General features: G+C 40.8%; 2 protein-coding genes across 4 annotated transcripts; one reads left to right on the top strand and one right to left on the bottom strand.

The window, feature by feature from the left end:
• Positions 1–154: 154 nt before the first annotated feature.
• iqcd (IQ motif containing D) lies at positions 155–4,359 on the bottom strand. 3 transcript variants are annotated; one of them, XM_068703975.1, is made up of 5 exons: positions 4,302–4,359; positions 1,674–2,307; positions 1,259–1,477; positions 1,082–1,153; positions 155–487 (listed from the first exon to the last, which is right to left on the bottom strand). In XM_068703975.1, the coding sequence occupies exons 1-5, from the start codon at positions 4,355–4,357 to the stop codon at positions 209–211; spliced, it is 1,260 nt and encodes a 419-aa protein (XP_068560076.1). In that variant the 5' UTR covers positions 4,358–4,359; the 3' UTR covers positions 155–208. The 3 variants fall into 3 exon arrangements, with proteins under 3 accessions (XP_068560076.1, XP_068560078.1, XP_068560079.1); XM_068703977.1 differs by lacking the exon at positions 4,302–4,359 and adding an exon at positions 3,435–3,568; XM_068703978.1 differs by lacking the exon at positions 4,302–4,359 and adding an exon at positions 2,766–2,785.
• On the top strand, positions 3,042–15,019 carry tpcn1 (two pore segment channel 1). Its single transcript, XM_068703972.1, has 26 exons — positions 3,042–3,724; positions 6,566–6,702; positions 7,188–7,364; positions 7,446–7,559; positions 7,741–7,871; positions 8,057–8,145; positions 8,303–8,337; positions 8,451–8,509; positions 8,666–8,765; positions 8,897–9,013; positions 9,128–9,252; positions 9,335–9,383; positions 9,490–9,553; positions 9,648–9,692; positions 9,789–9,845; positions 9,933–9,986; positions 10,116–10,188; positions 10,915–11,022; positions 11,115–11,276; positions 11,426–11,541; positions 13,193–13,239; positions 13,332–13,400; positions 13,598–13,694; positions 13,901–14,040; positions 14,133–14,213; positions 14,299–15,019. Exons 1-26 carry the CDS (start codon positions 3,634–3,636, stop codon positions 14,443–14,445), a joined length of 2,484 nt encoding a protein of 827 aa, XP_068560073.1. The 5' UTR covers positions 3,042–3,633; the 3' UTR covers positions 14,446–15,019.
• Position 15,020: the final 1 nt, after the last annotated feature.

Here is a 15,020-nt window from a genome sequence, read left to right as displayed (position 1 = left end):
AAAAAGTTAGAAAGTGCTGCAATCCTTTATAATGTGTTCTTCACAAAAATAGTAAATACTAGTTTAAAAGATTAAGTACTTTATTAAAGACAACACATAAATGACACACATGCGGAACATGGACTGTATTGTTTTTTTTGTAAAAGATGTTCGACAGCTAGGGTGTTTATCTGTAGCACCAGAGTAAGACACTGTGAGGTTAATTAGTTCATTTGGTCTTATTTTTGCCTTTTTTGGCCTTCTTGCTTTTGCCCTTGTTCTTTAAGGACTTGCGAGTGATGTAGCCTCTCCACCAGGCTTGGACTAAAATAGCAGCTTTGGTCTTCAACTCCAGCTCCCGCATCTCTTCCCTTCTCTTCTCATCTGCTAGCCGACGCTTCTCCTGGATCTCGTTGCACTCCAGCTCCAGGGCAGAAAAGCGTTTCCCCAGCTTCCTCAGCTGCTCCTCCTCCCGTTCATAATCCATTCCATTCACCTCCAGGTCGGCCTGAGACAGGTGATGGTGGCAGTTAAATTAAAGAGTGAGAGATGGTGGTGGATAGAATGAGTAGTGAATATTAAAAAAAGCATAGACAGGCCTTATTGATAGGCCTATTTGATCATTTCATAGCAGGTATAAATACTTTAATGCCTTGCTGATTAAAATCCGCCAAACCAATTAAATAGGTCACTGAAGGCATCTGTCCTGGAGACAGCCTGAAGGCGATGTGTGAAATGACCGATGTAAATGAAACAACTGAGCTAGAAAACATATTTGTTAAATTGATTAGTTGATCAACAGGAATTATTTTGATAATTCATCGTTATAGTTAGTTGTTTAATAAAGTAAAAATGGCAAACAGCTTCTTTAATGTGAAGATTGAGTTGGATGATACATAAACTCGTATAGTTTGAGAAAGCTTGTATAGACTGACCAAACTCCATCAGGTAATAGGGACTGTGAGATGCCGGTAAAGAACAGACTGCCATGTTAAACACCCTGATTATAGCCTCAACAGGCACATGAACCAGTGTCCAGAGAATACACACTTCATTATTTTTTCCAGATACTTTTGTCTCTTTGTGGGGGATGAGTTTGTACCTGTTTTTTTTCCATGTCATTGTCAAAGATTTGGAGCATGTATTCAAGTTCTTCCACCAATTTTTCATTTTTCTGCCAAGGAAAAGAAAACAGTAATAGTGACATAGGTTTTAATGCAAATGAAACATGATAGTACATTTACTGTGAAATGTTGATAAAATGATACACTAAACTCACCTCTTGGATTTCTCTCTCTGCCTGCCTGTTTTTAGGGATCAAATTGTTGAGCTGACTGTTCAGTTGATCAATCTCCTGTTGTATACCGGTTTGCTTCATCTTTGCCGACTTCATATGTGACTGGTACTGCTTGTCGGCAAGAAATGACATACCCGGTTCTTCTTTGATCCCTTTCAGAGAACGCTGCAATTTTTTTAGCTCATTATTATTGCGAGAAATCTGTGATACAAACAGAAAGATAAAGGAGGTAAGATAGGGAAACATTCAAGAGTAGAATATATAATGGCTTCAAAAATAACAAAGTCTTTAGTCTAAAGTCTTTGTTTTTTCTTATAGCCACATTGAAGCAAGTTATATGTGTGGTAGACTAGACTGTAAGTGAGGGTATTTTTTAACATCCAATTTGGTACGTCACCTTTGCATCTATTTGCTTAATGGCTGTGGCTACTTCTTCTTCCACTGAAACATCAATGTGATTGTGGTCAGGGGGTGAAGACACCTGCTTGTGGAGAGCCTGCTGTAGCTCCTCATCATCCAGACTGGTCAGCAACTTTTCAACCATATGGCTGTGAAACTTCTCAAGTCCTTTAATGAGCATGTACTCACTTTCCCCTACTTTCATACCTAGCTCTGCCCTCAAACCACAAATGGCATCTGGATGGACTCGGGCAACCCTGAGCAGATCCCTGACAGAGTTCTTGATGTCCTTCTCAAGCTGAGCCCTTGCTTCCCCAACTTCTCCCTCTTGTTCCCCATCTGACTCCTGCTTGAGACCATCAAGTGTCTCCAGTCTTCCAATTAATATTTGATGCTCTTTGATTGCCCTGCTCAATTCCTTGTCCACAACATCGGACACACTGTTTAACTGGAGAGCAGGCAGAGTAGCTGCGATCTCAACTTGACCGATGCAGTTTTCCAATAAGCTTGAGATGCACTGAGCCTCATGAGAGAGCAGCTTCTTCTGTGACACTTCATGGTTCTTTTGAGAATCTTCTGATTGGGTCTTTGTCTTTACCAGCACTGTTGCCTCCTTTGCAGACATACTGTCACTGGATGGTAGGAAAACAGTTAAACATAAAACATTAATGTTGTAACATTTTTATGGGTTATATACACAGTGTTTTTCTATATTACAATATAGAATAGTATCCACCTACTTTGTAAAGATAGTTTAGTTCAACATAGATTATTTTATCGGGCCAGTGCTCCCTCAACCCTTTTCCTCTTTTGCCCAATCAGCCAATACATTCAATGAGGCCTGAAGAAGTAATTCTACCCAGTATTTTACAAACATATCAAAGATAAGGGAAAGGTTTGAAATAACACAGGTTCATCATTACCCTTCAGTGTCCCCGTATGAGGGTATTATTGTAGAAATAGGCTATTTGCGACCACTGTAACGTTATGGTGTGTGACATGTAGCCTACTGTAGGTTCGTGACCGTAGTTACTTTAGCTTGTGTTGAATTAGATGTAAGTTATACAACGTTAATAAGCTACTTAGTTACCTGTCGAGGTGAAGGTTAGCCGCAAGCAGAAGATGTTTTTTTTCTCTGTTGCTAAGATACAACTAATACAGATCAGGGTTACAAATCACTGGCACATAATTCAGATAGCTTATAATGTATTATATAAATGGATGCATATATGAGTATCTTTATTGAATAATTGAATGACTACATAAATGAATGTAACATGCGTTTTACATTATCTTAGATCATTGAGTTTTATTTTGAAACTCTGGCAACGTTCACTCAGCCTGCCGTAAGTTGCTTCAGTGTCGTGCATGTTTGTTGATCCAGCTATAAACAGAGTATCTGTAGAGCTTTTGTAGTATCTTTTTGTAAGTGTCAGGTATTGTTGCTTACGGAACAATTAACCAAGATATAAAATTGGTGTATTTAGTTACTGGTTAAATGTAATCAGAACACGCATAACATCTGTTATCTTGCAGAAAGCTGTGTGTGCGGCGATGATGCCATAATGGACACACACCGCCGGCAGGCTCAGCTTGTTAGCCTGAGTGACAGTGAACCAGTTGAGTCGGTGATCAATGCTGTTTGTGACAGGACTACGAACAACTCTGCACCCGGCAGACCTTGTCTGCTTCACGTCACTTGAAAACTGTTAGTTCCTGTTTTGCACGTCTCACCAGAGTATCGTTAGTTAGCTCTTACCTCAGTTAGCACAGCCCCAAAAGTACCCGGGTTGTGCTTATAACTAACGTGTTAGCGTCAGCTACAAGCGCCCAAGATGTGCACTTTTCTTGCAGTTTGCGGAACAAATCGCGCACTTATTTAGCTAGTGAATAGCTTAGATTAACTCCAATTGAACATTATTAAATCAAGTCTGGTTGCAGCCTGTTTGTCTGCTATTATGGAGTCTGACGACGATGTGCCACTCATCTTAACCTGGGACGAAGCAAACAGCGGTCTACTCAACGAGGAGACTGAGCGAGGTGACGAAAGTAAGTCCTGTCATTCTCAGCCACAGTGGAGCTGTGTAAACTATGTGTTTATGGACAGGCCCATGACTGTGGCCATTGGTTTTGATTCGCATGGTACTAGATGTACAGTTAAAGCATAAATCCATGTGAGCAAATACACTCAGTTAATCGCAGCTAAAACTAATGTCTAAATATTAACAGCATTGCAATATATCCAGCCTCATGAAGGTTATAATGTACATTTCTTGTTTCAACGTTAAAGTCATTATGGAAGATGTAGTTTGTGGTGCCGTTACATTGTATTCTATTTATAGATGTTTCTAATTCTTAGTACACCCTCAACATCACAGCAAACTACAGCCTCCAAAATGGCATACATTTGAATCAACCTCAGTCTAAAAGACTTTCCACTGAAGTTACCAACTAAACTGGTAACTGTGTATATAGGCTGGTCCTTTCTGCCCTTTTGGCTCCATAATGCACTGTTTTTGTATTTATAGAACTTTATAGTGTTGTTTATTGACGAGTGTTTAGTATTTTTGTTTATTATATCATATCAATCTATTTTGTGATATGAAGTTAATGCTTGTCTACTTACCAGATGTGCACTAGCGCAGTCTGAAGATGTTGAATGTTGTTGACTGTAAGCTGCATACATGCTGCACGTCTAGGCCACACTGCATTAATGGAGAGCAGAGATTGTCCACCAGGCTCTGACATCACGTGTGTGTGTGTGTGTGTCTGTGTGTGTGTGTGTGTGTGTGTGTGTGTGTGGGTGGGCTCTACGTATGGGTATCCATGCATCCACTAAACATAGTAATCCTGCTGCCATTGTATATAAGCTACAAAATGACCCATCTGAGAAACTGCTGCCTCAGCAGACTGGTGCACCCCTGAGCCCCTCCCTGGTGCTCATGTGTGTGTACCGTGTGTGAATGTCTGCAGCCTGTGTGTAAGTGTGTCTGTGTTCGTGAGCGTACGGGATCATTTTCTCTGGCTCTCGAGATGAACAGGAAGAGAAGAGGAGTTTTTTTTCCTCTGGCTATTTGGGAATGGTGGACAAGGAGGAAGTATCATACTGTTCTGGCTGATTGCTGTTGGAGTGTTCTGGAAAGAGAGGGAGTTTGAACCTGGACACTGGGAAAGAAGGCTGCGTTGTATCACCTCAGTGACAAACCTCTCGCTTGGATAGAAGTGTGGAGTTCAGTTTTACTGCTGGTGGTCAGGACCCTTCAGATCACCACAAAACTACATTTTATTTGACCTGGGAGAAACGGTCATGACTGCTGAGCCTGTTTGTGTTTCTGTGAGCCTGACCCCACCGTGTTTTTGACCGGGAGCTCCGAACATGTTATTGTTCTCAAACAAATGAGGGGTTGGAGTGGCACATGACAGACAAGGGGTGTACTCTTGTCAGGATAACAGCCAGGCTGTCGCTGGACTGGAATTTGATCTTCACACTTCAGCTCAATCTGCTGCCGTCACCGTGGACAGGAACAATCTGTGACTGCCTTTCAGAGAGTCATCTAGTCTCCTCATCGTTTTATTCCAAGGAGTCCTGCTTGAAGCAGAAACAGTTTGTGGGAAGAGCACCTAGACAGACTCACACAGGACTACATTATAGACACATAGAGTGTTTACTTATTCAAGAAAAGAAACTGTGACTTATATTTGAGAGATCCTGCTTGAATCTGTAATTCAAGGTTATTTGAAAATACTGAGTTAATCTGGATTGAATATTTTCAGTTTAACTTTTGAGTTAATTTGACAGTTATTTGTTGTTAAACCTACAGTATCTGTGTCATTTAATGATAGTCCCTAATTCTCCATTAGGTCTTACAATGGCATACTTCTTCCTCAGTGTTCTTAGATATCTAGATGTCCTCCCTGTCTTTTGAAGTTAGTCACTCTCCCTCTTGTAGCGCAGGATTAATTCTTTCTGTGGTTTATCTCCCTCGTGTCTGTATCCTGTCTGTGGAAGGAAGGCGACGTAATAGACAATGTGATACCATTGCATACACGGCATTTTCTCACTGACGAGCTACACTGGATTCAAAGTTCAAACTCTGTTGCTAAGGCAGGAGGCTAATGTGTGCAAGTGTGTAGGTCACATTTCACTCTCACCGGTGACGGTATCTCTCATCAAGGTGACTTTAACAGATGTTCTTTTCCAAAAGAAGAAACCAATTGTCAAAGAAGTACTGCGCTTCACAAGCATTGTCAATCGTCTGGTGTTCCGTCTCCAGTGTCACTTCGATCCCGCAGTTTGGTCTGAATTCTTTTGAATCTGTGAGGACTCGCCTCTGGACTGAGTTTCTGGAGTTTGCATCAGGCCGGAGTGGAATGTTTGGCCATCTGTATCTCCAGATGTGTGAAGGAGTTGGAACAACACCACGGCACTGTGGATGACACTAACGCGCACACACACACACACACACACACACACACACACACACACACACACACACACACACACTTGTGCTGTGGACTTCTGTGACCTTGATCCATTCTCACAGCTGGTGCACAAATCCAAACTGATCAATGGAGTGTATATGCGTACAGGCAGCTGGTTCCCATGAAGATCAGACCCACAACGGGAGTCCAGTAGTGATCTCCTCCTATGCCTTACAGTTAGAACTAGACTGCATTGGTAGGCCCATACCTCTCTATGTGTGTGTGTGTGTGTGTGTGTGTGTGTGTGTGTGTGTGTGTCTGTGTGTGTGTGTGTGTGTGTGTGTGTGTGTGTGTTACCCATATACAAAAGGATGAATATGGAAAGTGAAGTTAAAATGTGTTGTTCTTATCCACATAGAGGCTGTATCAAAACATTGAACCCTTCGTGTTGAACGTGTTCTCTTCCAGATGGAGGAGGAGGCAATTATGACATAGTGAACAACGCTGTGATCTCAACACCTGGGCCACAAAACCACAGAGCCCATAATGTGTCCTTACGCCAAAGCTGGGAGATGAACTACCAAGAGGCAGCCATCTACCTGCAGGTATTTACAAGCAGTGGATTGTGGCATTTGTTAGTTACTGAGTGTACAGGGCACCTGAGTTTCCATGGTCATATAATTGTTTTTATTACACCCTCCACACTGTATTACCTGTAGATGGTTAAACTTTGTAGTCTTTTAATGTGTCTATACTTACGTCATGAACAGCTGCTAGAAGTAATAAATCAATAAGGACACAAAGAACTTCAAAATAAAGTAGGGAATTAAAAAAAAAATATATATATATATATTATTATTATTATTATTATTTTATTTTTTTACATTGAACACTTAACTTAAAGGCAGCTACAAGGACCCAAGTCCAGGAAATGTGTCACTGCTTCATCATACCAGTATGTCAGATTTAAGTTATGCCAATGCATTGTGGTGGGACATTACTTAAATCAGCATCTTTCAGAATCATTAAACTAACTAAAAAAGAGTTACATTGTATGGTTTAAATGGATCATTTGAAATTCCACATACAGGAGGGAGAGAACAATGATAAGTTCTTCACCCATCCTCGAAACCCAAAGGCGCTGGCAGCGTACCTGTTTGCCCACAACCACCTGTTCTACATGATGGAGCTGCTGACGGGCCTGCTGCTGATGATGCTGTCACTGTGTGAAGCTCCAGCTGTGCCGTCACTCCGCCTGGACGTCTACGTGAGTAAACATATACACACAAACACAAGCTCAAACACACAGTTTGCTGTAAAAGGTCCTGTGTATTTGATACCTCTGCAGGTCCACGCCACTTTGGAGCTGCTTGCTTTGGTTATGGTGGCATTTGAGCTATGCATGAAACTCCGCTGGCTAGGCTTCCACACCTTCATACGACACAAGAGGACCATGGTGAAGGTAACTGACCCATGATGGGTACTTTCTGAGGGCAGTATAGTCCCTTCAGTATGCTGGATGCTTGCTCTCACAGGGTCCGGTCCAATGAGGGAGGGCAGTCACCCTGCAGGCTGCACGCCATAGGTTGGGATTCAGCTTCCGTTGCTGCATATTGTTCATGTTGTCTCTTCTCCTTGTTCAGACATGTGTGTTGCTGCTGCAGTTCGTGGAGGCCATAGTGGTTCTGATCAGACAGACGTCTCACGTGAGAGTGACCAGAGCTCTCAGACCAATTTTCCTGGTGGATTGTAGATACTGTGGTGCTGTGCGCAGGTACCTAATGACTAAAACAAACACACTCAGACTCACAATCAGGTCAACGTTTTGGTTTGGAATTGTTTAATTTCCCTTTTTCATGTTTTTTTCCTGATTTTTATACCACCCCTTGAACATACAGACGCCACTGATTTTACTGTTAAACGCAGTCATCACTGATGAGGTTTCTTTCATCCAATCAGAAACTTGCGTCAGATCTTCCAGTCCCTTCCTCCTTTTATTGACATCCTCCTACTGCTACTCTTCTTCATGGTTATATTTGCTATCTTGGGTAAGAATGCTTATTATTTTCAAGTATATTAAAGGCTGTTGGTTCTTTTCTGCCCCCTTTTTACAGAAAATGATAGAATAGTTCAGGGTAAACCATCTACTGTTTTTAGAAGGAACAGGGTTTCCTGTTACTATGTGCGCTTGTTGTCTCGTCCCAGGTTTCTGCCTCTTCTCTCCAAACACTGCTGACCCGGTACGTTGAATCTTTAGTGCCTGACATTCATTTGTTTGAGTTACAAAATTTGGGGGATTTTTGTGTCTGTGGTGGTCAGATTTCATGACACAAACCTTCTCCTCTCGCCACAGTACTTCAGCACCCTGGAGAACAGCCTCGTCAGTCTGTTTGTGCTGCTGACCACAGCAAAGTAAGCACATCGTTACACACAGTAATGTTCAGTTTTCTGTTTCGTATTCACACACACGGCACACAAGCACTACTTCCTAGCCGATTCAGGCCGATTCCACGTTTTGTACTTTGTATCTCATGACTTGTGTATGCCATGCTTCCCTCTTTCTTGTAGTTTCCCTGATGTGATGATGCCAGCGTACTCCAAGAACCGCTGGTCCTGTGTTTTCTTCATTGTTTATCTCTCCATAGAGCTCTACTTCGTCATGAACCTGGTAACAATAGGGTTAGGGTTAGGCTTGTTTTCACCACTTCTAACATTTCCTTCCTATTAAAACTAGACATGGCATGCAGTAAGCCCTTTTATGTGATCACTCATCAGCTTCACTTCTCTGTCCCCCTCCAGCTCTTGGCAGTGGTGTTTGATACGTTTAATGACGTTGAGAAGATGAAGTTTAAATCTCTTTTACTTCACAAGCGCTCTGCTATTGACCACGCCTTTCAGCTGTTAGTTAGCCGGCAGGTACGGCCTCACTCTTCTATGTATTATGATGTTTGTTTGGTACTAATTATTCATTTTATATGAAGCGCTCACAGCCATGGCGTTTTATCTGTGTTGCTGCTTTTTTCTTTCCAGCGGCCGATGGGTGTGACGCTGAAACAGTTTGACGGTCTGATGCGTTTTTACAGACCACGGATGTCTGCAAGAGACCGCTTCCTCACATATAAAGCTCTTAACACCTCAGGGGCTCCTATGCTCAGGTATCAGCCTGACACACACTTTTCTGTTCAAATCCTTCTGCATGTAATTGCATTGTTACATTTTCTGTTTATTCTGTTACAGTCTACAGGATTTTTACAAGTTCTATGAGGTCACTGGCCTTAAATGGAAGGTGCGTAGCTTTACTGTATATTTGTACTGTGCAGTTATAATTTACTCTATTTTGTGTCCCTTTAGTGTACATGTACTGGATATGTGTGCGTGTGTGTGTTGTTTAGGCACGACGCAGTGGAGAACATTGGTTTGATGATCTTCCTCACACAACCTTCCTCATTTTCAAAGGCAAGTTCTCTTTTTCCTCTTCTTGTGTTTATCAGACTAAACAAATCTGCTTCTTGTAGCCATATTCTCAGCGCTTTGTTCTCTACTTTAATAGGCATCAACCTGCTTGTGAAGTCAAAGGCCTTCCAATATGCCATGTGTAAGTGTAATCATCTACATTCTCCCTGCTTTCCTCAGACCTACTGAGCCAAAGTCTCTCATTGTAAACCTTTTCAACCGTTTCTCTTGGCTGCAGGTGTGGTGGTTGCCATCAACGGTGTGTGGATTCTCGTGGAGACGTACACGCTAAATAGTAAGATCTTTCCCGTTGACGTTAAGGCATGTGACAGAAGTAAAGTGTTTTGCACTACAGATCTCTCACCTTTCTGTTCTCATGCAGGTGGATTTTCCTGGTCCAGATTTGTACCCTGGAGTTACATTGTTTTTCTGACCAGTGAGTAGGCCACTCTCCCCCACTCACATAGAAAATTATCATATACTTCATGGAAGGCGTCAAGAATTACATTTTTTTTTTAATGCACTTTTGCTAATATTAACTCTGCCTCTGTCCTTTCACTTTTAGTTTATGGTGTAGAGGTGTTATTGAAAATAACTGGTTTGGGGCCGATGGCTTATTTCAGCTCTGGGTGGAATCTGTGAGTAATGACTTGGATCCTGGGTTTATTGATTGACATATTGAATGAGTACTGAAATCCAAACTTCAGACTTGTAGTGGAGCACACAGTGAACGTAAGACTGCATGTATCCATAGACCCTGTTCCAGTCTGTGCATTTGGATTCAGTACTCTAATCCTAAAGGCAGGGTTGGTAATCTTCTTCAAAAACATTCATGATATCTTTGTTGAAATTCTTGTTACATCCTGATAGCAATTAAACGAATCAAATGCTCTGACAAAAAAATCTAAAAAATCCAGTATCTGTGGCTACAGTAATACACCCGTCATATCTTTGCATTTGAAATGATTGAACGGGATTATTACAGTCCTGCTAGCGTACTAGCTCACCCAGCTTGTCCGCCTGTCTGCACGTACTTTGCCCGTTCACTCATTGCTCCTCATGGGTCTTCCACAAGCTGCTAGCTTAACAGCTGTGAGAACTAACAATTGCCATGTTTTTTGTTTACGTTCATTATGATAGTCAACTGTCATTGTTGCCGACTTGGCGACTCTCGCTAGATTAAGCAACATTTGGAGCTGATGCTATTTTTATCGTTCTTTTCTTGCTAGTTTGTCAAGATTACCAACCCTAGCTTTAATGTGGCTTTTTTGTGAAAACTTCAACTACAACTAACATTAATTTCAACATGTACCAAAGGCTGGTTCTGTTTTTGGTGTTAATGTTCACTGTGCTTGTCTGTCCAGATTTGATTTCACAGTGACAGTGTTTGCATTCCTGGGCCTGATTGCTCTTGCCTTCGATATGGAGCCGTTTTACTTTATCGTGGTTCTCAGACCACTTCAGCTGCTCCGGTACACTTGTAGTTCTTACTCTTAAGAGCATAATGTACGTGTACTTGTATTTTACTTTTGAAGTTAAAATTGTGATCTATTGTCTTTCACAGGTTGTTTAAGATAAAGCAGAGATATCGTAATGTGTTGGACACCATGTTTGAGCTCTTCCCCAGGATGGCAAGTCTGGGGTTGACCTTAATCATCTTCTACTACTCCTTTGCAATTGTTGGGATGGAGTTTTTTGCAGATGTGGTTTATCCCAACTGCTGCAAGTGAGTCAAGCAATTACATTTTCTTTTTGTATTCTCTTTATTGGTTGATTGAAGTATTGTCATTAACTCGGGTCCTCTGCAATTTCTTATACCTTGGGCACAAGATGATAAATTATGTTCACTGAACTCGATTTTCTTTTCCTTCTCAGCACCAGTACAGTGGCCGACTCCTACAGACAGATAAACGTCACCATTGGCAACAAAACAGTGTTGGAAGAAGGCTACTATTATCTCAATAACTTCAACAACATTCTCAGCAGCTTTGGTGATTCCTAAATCTGTTCTTTTAAAAATATGGCAGGAAATATTTTATATTGTTGCTTTGTCAACCAATCCCATAAAAAGACCAAAACCAAATATAAGTTCCAACTTCCTGAGCTTGTCTGTGGTTTTCAGCAGCTCATTTGTTCTTACTCAACACGTAAAACATGTCTCAAATATATAGTTTAATTTTTAAAAAGGCTGAATAATTTCCACTTATTACCAGCCGTGACAGTGACGTTGGCATTGTTTTCATCTTGGTAGTCGGTGTGTGAGTCATCATGGCATATGTGGTTCTGAAGATGCTGCAAGATGCAGTGAGGAAACTTTACAGTTTTGTAGTTCAAATGAAGATTGAGTTCAACGATGGGCGTGGTCAGACCATAACATACTATACTAGGACATTTTATTAGAATACTGTGCTTTGACTTTTTAAGACTTTGTATGACATACCATAGTAAGACTTTTTATGTTTTAAAAAAAAATTATATTACTTTTTTACTAACATACTATGATTTTTGATGACTTTTAATAAAGTGCTATACTATGACTTTTTATGAGGTAACATACTATGTATTTTTATGACATGGTATATTTTTACTTTTTTAACATTTTTGTTGTTTTATGACTTTTTATTTATTACTGTACTATTACTTTTTGTGATTTTTTTTTTTCTTTTTCTTCTTTACAATTTTTTTTAGACATAATATACGATGACATTTTTAATTAACTTTTTTGACAAACTATTTAACTTTGTTATGACTTTTTTTCAACATATTGTACTATGACATTTGTGACTTTTTCAGCATACTATACTGGAACCTTTTTTTTGCTATACTATTACTTTCTTTGACATATTCTATGACTTTTTTTGTGACTTTTTCAGCATACTATATAACCCATCCCTAGCTTATTGGGAGCAGTGGGCTGCTGAGAAGCGCCTGGGGAGCATGTGTTAGGGGGAGTTCAGTGTCTTGCTCAGGGACACTTCGGCATAGGACATGTAACAGCCAAGGATCGAACCACCGACCTTGCGGTTGTCGGACAACTCTCTCTACCATTGAGCCACGGCCGCCCCAAACATGGACATATTAAACTAACTTTTTTTTTTTTTTTTTTTTACTTTTTAGACATACTAAACTATGTTTTTTTTAATGACTTTTCATGACATATATATATATATATATATATATATATATATATATATAAAAATGACTTTTAATGAATTGCTATACTTTTAGTATGACTAAAGTGTGACTTTTTCTGACGATGAACTATTACCTTTTTTTCTTCTTTTTTTGACATACTATACCATGATTTTGTCCTTTTTTTTTGGACTATTTTCAACGTACTATTCCTTGACTTTTTATGACATACTGTATATTACCAGCCCACCACATTGAGTTGTTGTGAGTCCGTTCTTGAGTCATTAAGGCAAAATGTGGTCCTGGAGACTCGCTACTACATCTTCTATAGCAGGAACTACCACAGAGGCCCATGACCAGCTATTACCTTAATAGCTGGTCATTGTTGTTTTGAAAAAACGTTATTCAAACAGGAGTAAATAGTACATTTTTTAGGAAAATGTACCCATCTAGAGAAATAGTCACTGTTATCCGTTTTGTGTGTTAATTTCTTCTCCTTTTTACCCCCAGTGACTCTGTTTGAACTGACTGTGGTCAATAACTGGTACATTACCATGGTAAGAGTCACATATTCCTCCTCTTTCATCAGTCACTACATTTATCCGTGGTATGTTGCTGTTTTACTGACGCTGCGTTTACTGTCCTTCAGGAAGGTGTAACTTCCATGACAACCCACTGGAGCCGGCTCTACTTCATGACCTTTTACATCGTTACCATGGTGAGGCCTGTGCACTCGCATGTGTTTTTGACATGTCTGTTGAAGTATGCACTGCATTTCTGCTTCAATCTGTGCATTAATATGTTGTTAATGTTAAAGTGTGTGTGTGTGTGTGTGTGTGTGTGTGTGTGTGTGTGTGTGTGTGTGTGTGTGTGTGTGTGTGTGTGTGTGTGATATTTGATATTTGATTTCTCCAGGTGGTGATGACCATCATTGTGGCGTTCATTCTGGATGCTTTTGTGTTCCGCATGAACTACAGCCGCAAGAACCGGGAACCAGTGGAAAACCCAGAGGGTGAGTTTGAGTGTATATTGTGCATACATTTACAGAATGTATAGCTCGTGAGAACAAAAGCCTTTATGAGTTCTTGAATCTTTGCATTCTTTCTAGAACAGATACTGAGATAAAATGATTATTTGATTAATATTTAGCTGCCAGTGCTGTGTGAAGTTTATTTATTGTGTGAGTCATTTTAATGTCTGCATGTGCACATGCTCTAGATGAGAACGGGATAGTGTTTGAAGTAGAGGTGAGTCGGGATGAAGCTCTGGCCACTCTGGAGCTGTACAAACAGACCTGCCCAGGACTGTCTTCTCTCAGCTCTTTACAGGGAGTCCTACAGACTATGGACAGGGGAGGGGTAAGACAACACACAGACAATAAACTCTTATTCCTCTGCTCTCGACGTTAAAACTCACTAATCCCCTTTCCCTTGTGCTTTGGTGTGTACAGCACTCGTCTCTAGTATACTTAGGTCGCAGGTCTAGGACGAAGAGTGACCTCAGCATGAAAATGTACGAGGAGGAGATACAGGTAAGAAACTTAAGAAATTATTCTGAGTACCATGGCAGTTGTTGGTCTGTTGTAACCTCCTCACTTTCTCTATGTCTCGTTTCAGCACGAGTGGTATACGGAGTATTCAAGGGAAAACCTGCCGGAGCAAGACCAAAGCCTGGAGCAGGATCTGGACAGTCCAGTCTCTGACCCGTCTTCCTTCCCAGAGCCTCAGCTCAACTCACAGACTGGACCTCACAGCGTCAACTAATGCACAGAGTGCAAGCAGTACTTTCCCATCAACATCTCAGCGTTTTTAAATGCAAATAAACCACATTACTCCAGGTTTTCCCCAGTTCCCCACGCTCCCAAGTTTACCACTGAGGAAAACTAGTCCGGGAGAACGTGAGACGAGTTGATGACGACTCCCTCCTGGAACCTTCTCAACAGACAATAGGACCGCAGTGCTGGTCTGTCGCTCGAACCAGTGAAGCTAAGCTTTTTTGGGCCAATATTACCAGGGAGCCTGTACTACTACGGTATGTTGTGTATGTATTCTGCTGTAGGCCTTTTGTGACCTCCTATAAAACTTGTAGAACTTTAACCTGATGCCTTAGTTGATTGGCTCATCTGATTAGTATTAACAGACACTACATCTAACTTATCTAAAACCAAAAGTAGAAACACTTACACTCCTTTTAGCTCAACCCAACAAAACTATTTCAGCAGTGTATCTCCTAACTGTCTCAACAGACTCGAAGTATTTCACTTTTATATAATTTCTTATTCTGTAATGTATTTCGGTGAGTTAAGAAGGGATTCTAATAAACTTTTTGAATTGTCAAG

Source organism: Cebidichthys violaceus, unplaced genomic scaffold (genome assembly GCF_023349555.1).
Source record: "Cebidichthys violaceus isolate CVI_PGR_0920_01 unplaced genomic scaffold, fCebVio1.0.p SCAF_9, whole genome shotgun sequence".
NCBI lineage: Eukaryota > Metazoa > Chordata > Actinopteri > Perciformes > Stichaeidae > Cebidichthys > Cebidichthys violaceus.
Note: the sequence above shows the minus strand (reverse complement) of the source record. Positions and strands in the feature narration are given on the sequence as shown.

What these genes read in the sequence shown, in the direction of transcription:
- tpcn1 (XM_068703972.1), top strand. Translation starts at nt 3,634, where the DNA reads ATGGAGTCTGACGACGATGTGCCACTCATCTTAACCTGGGACGAAGCA. An exon ending in GACTGAGCGAGGTGACGAAA is followed by an intron (nt 3,725 to 6,565) that starts GTAAGTCCTGTC and finishes GTTCTCTTCCAG; the next exon opens with ATGGAGGAGGAGGCAATTAT. An exon ending in GGCCTTCCAATATGCCATGT is followed by an intron (nt 9,693 to 9,788) that starts GTAAGTGTAATC and finishes TCTTGGCTGCAG; the next exon opens with GTGTGGTGGTTGCCATCAAC.
- iqcd (XM_068703975.1), bottom strand. Translation starts at nt 4,357, where the DNA reads ATGCAGCTTACAGTCAACAACATTCAACATCTTCAGACTGCGCTAGTG. An exon ending in TTAAGCAAATAGATGCAAAG is followed by an intron (nt 1,478 to 1,673) that starts GTGACGTACCAA and finishes TTTGTATCACAG; the next exon opens with ATTTCTCGCAATAATAATGA. An exon ending in CAGAGAGAGAAATCCAAGAG is followed by an intron (nt 1,154 to 1,258) that starts GTGAGTTTAGTG and finishes TTTCCTTGGCAG; the next exon opens with AAAAATGAAAAATTGGTGGA.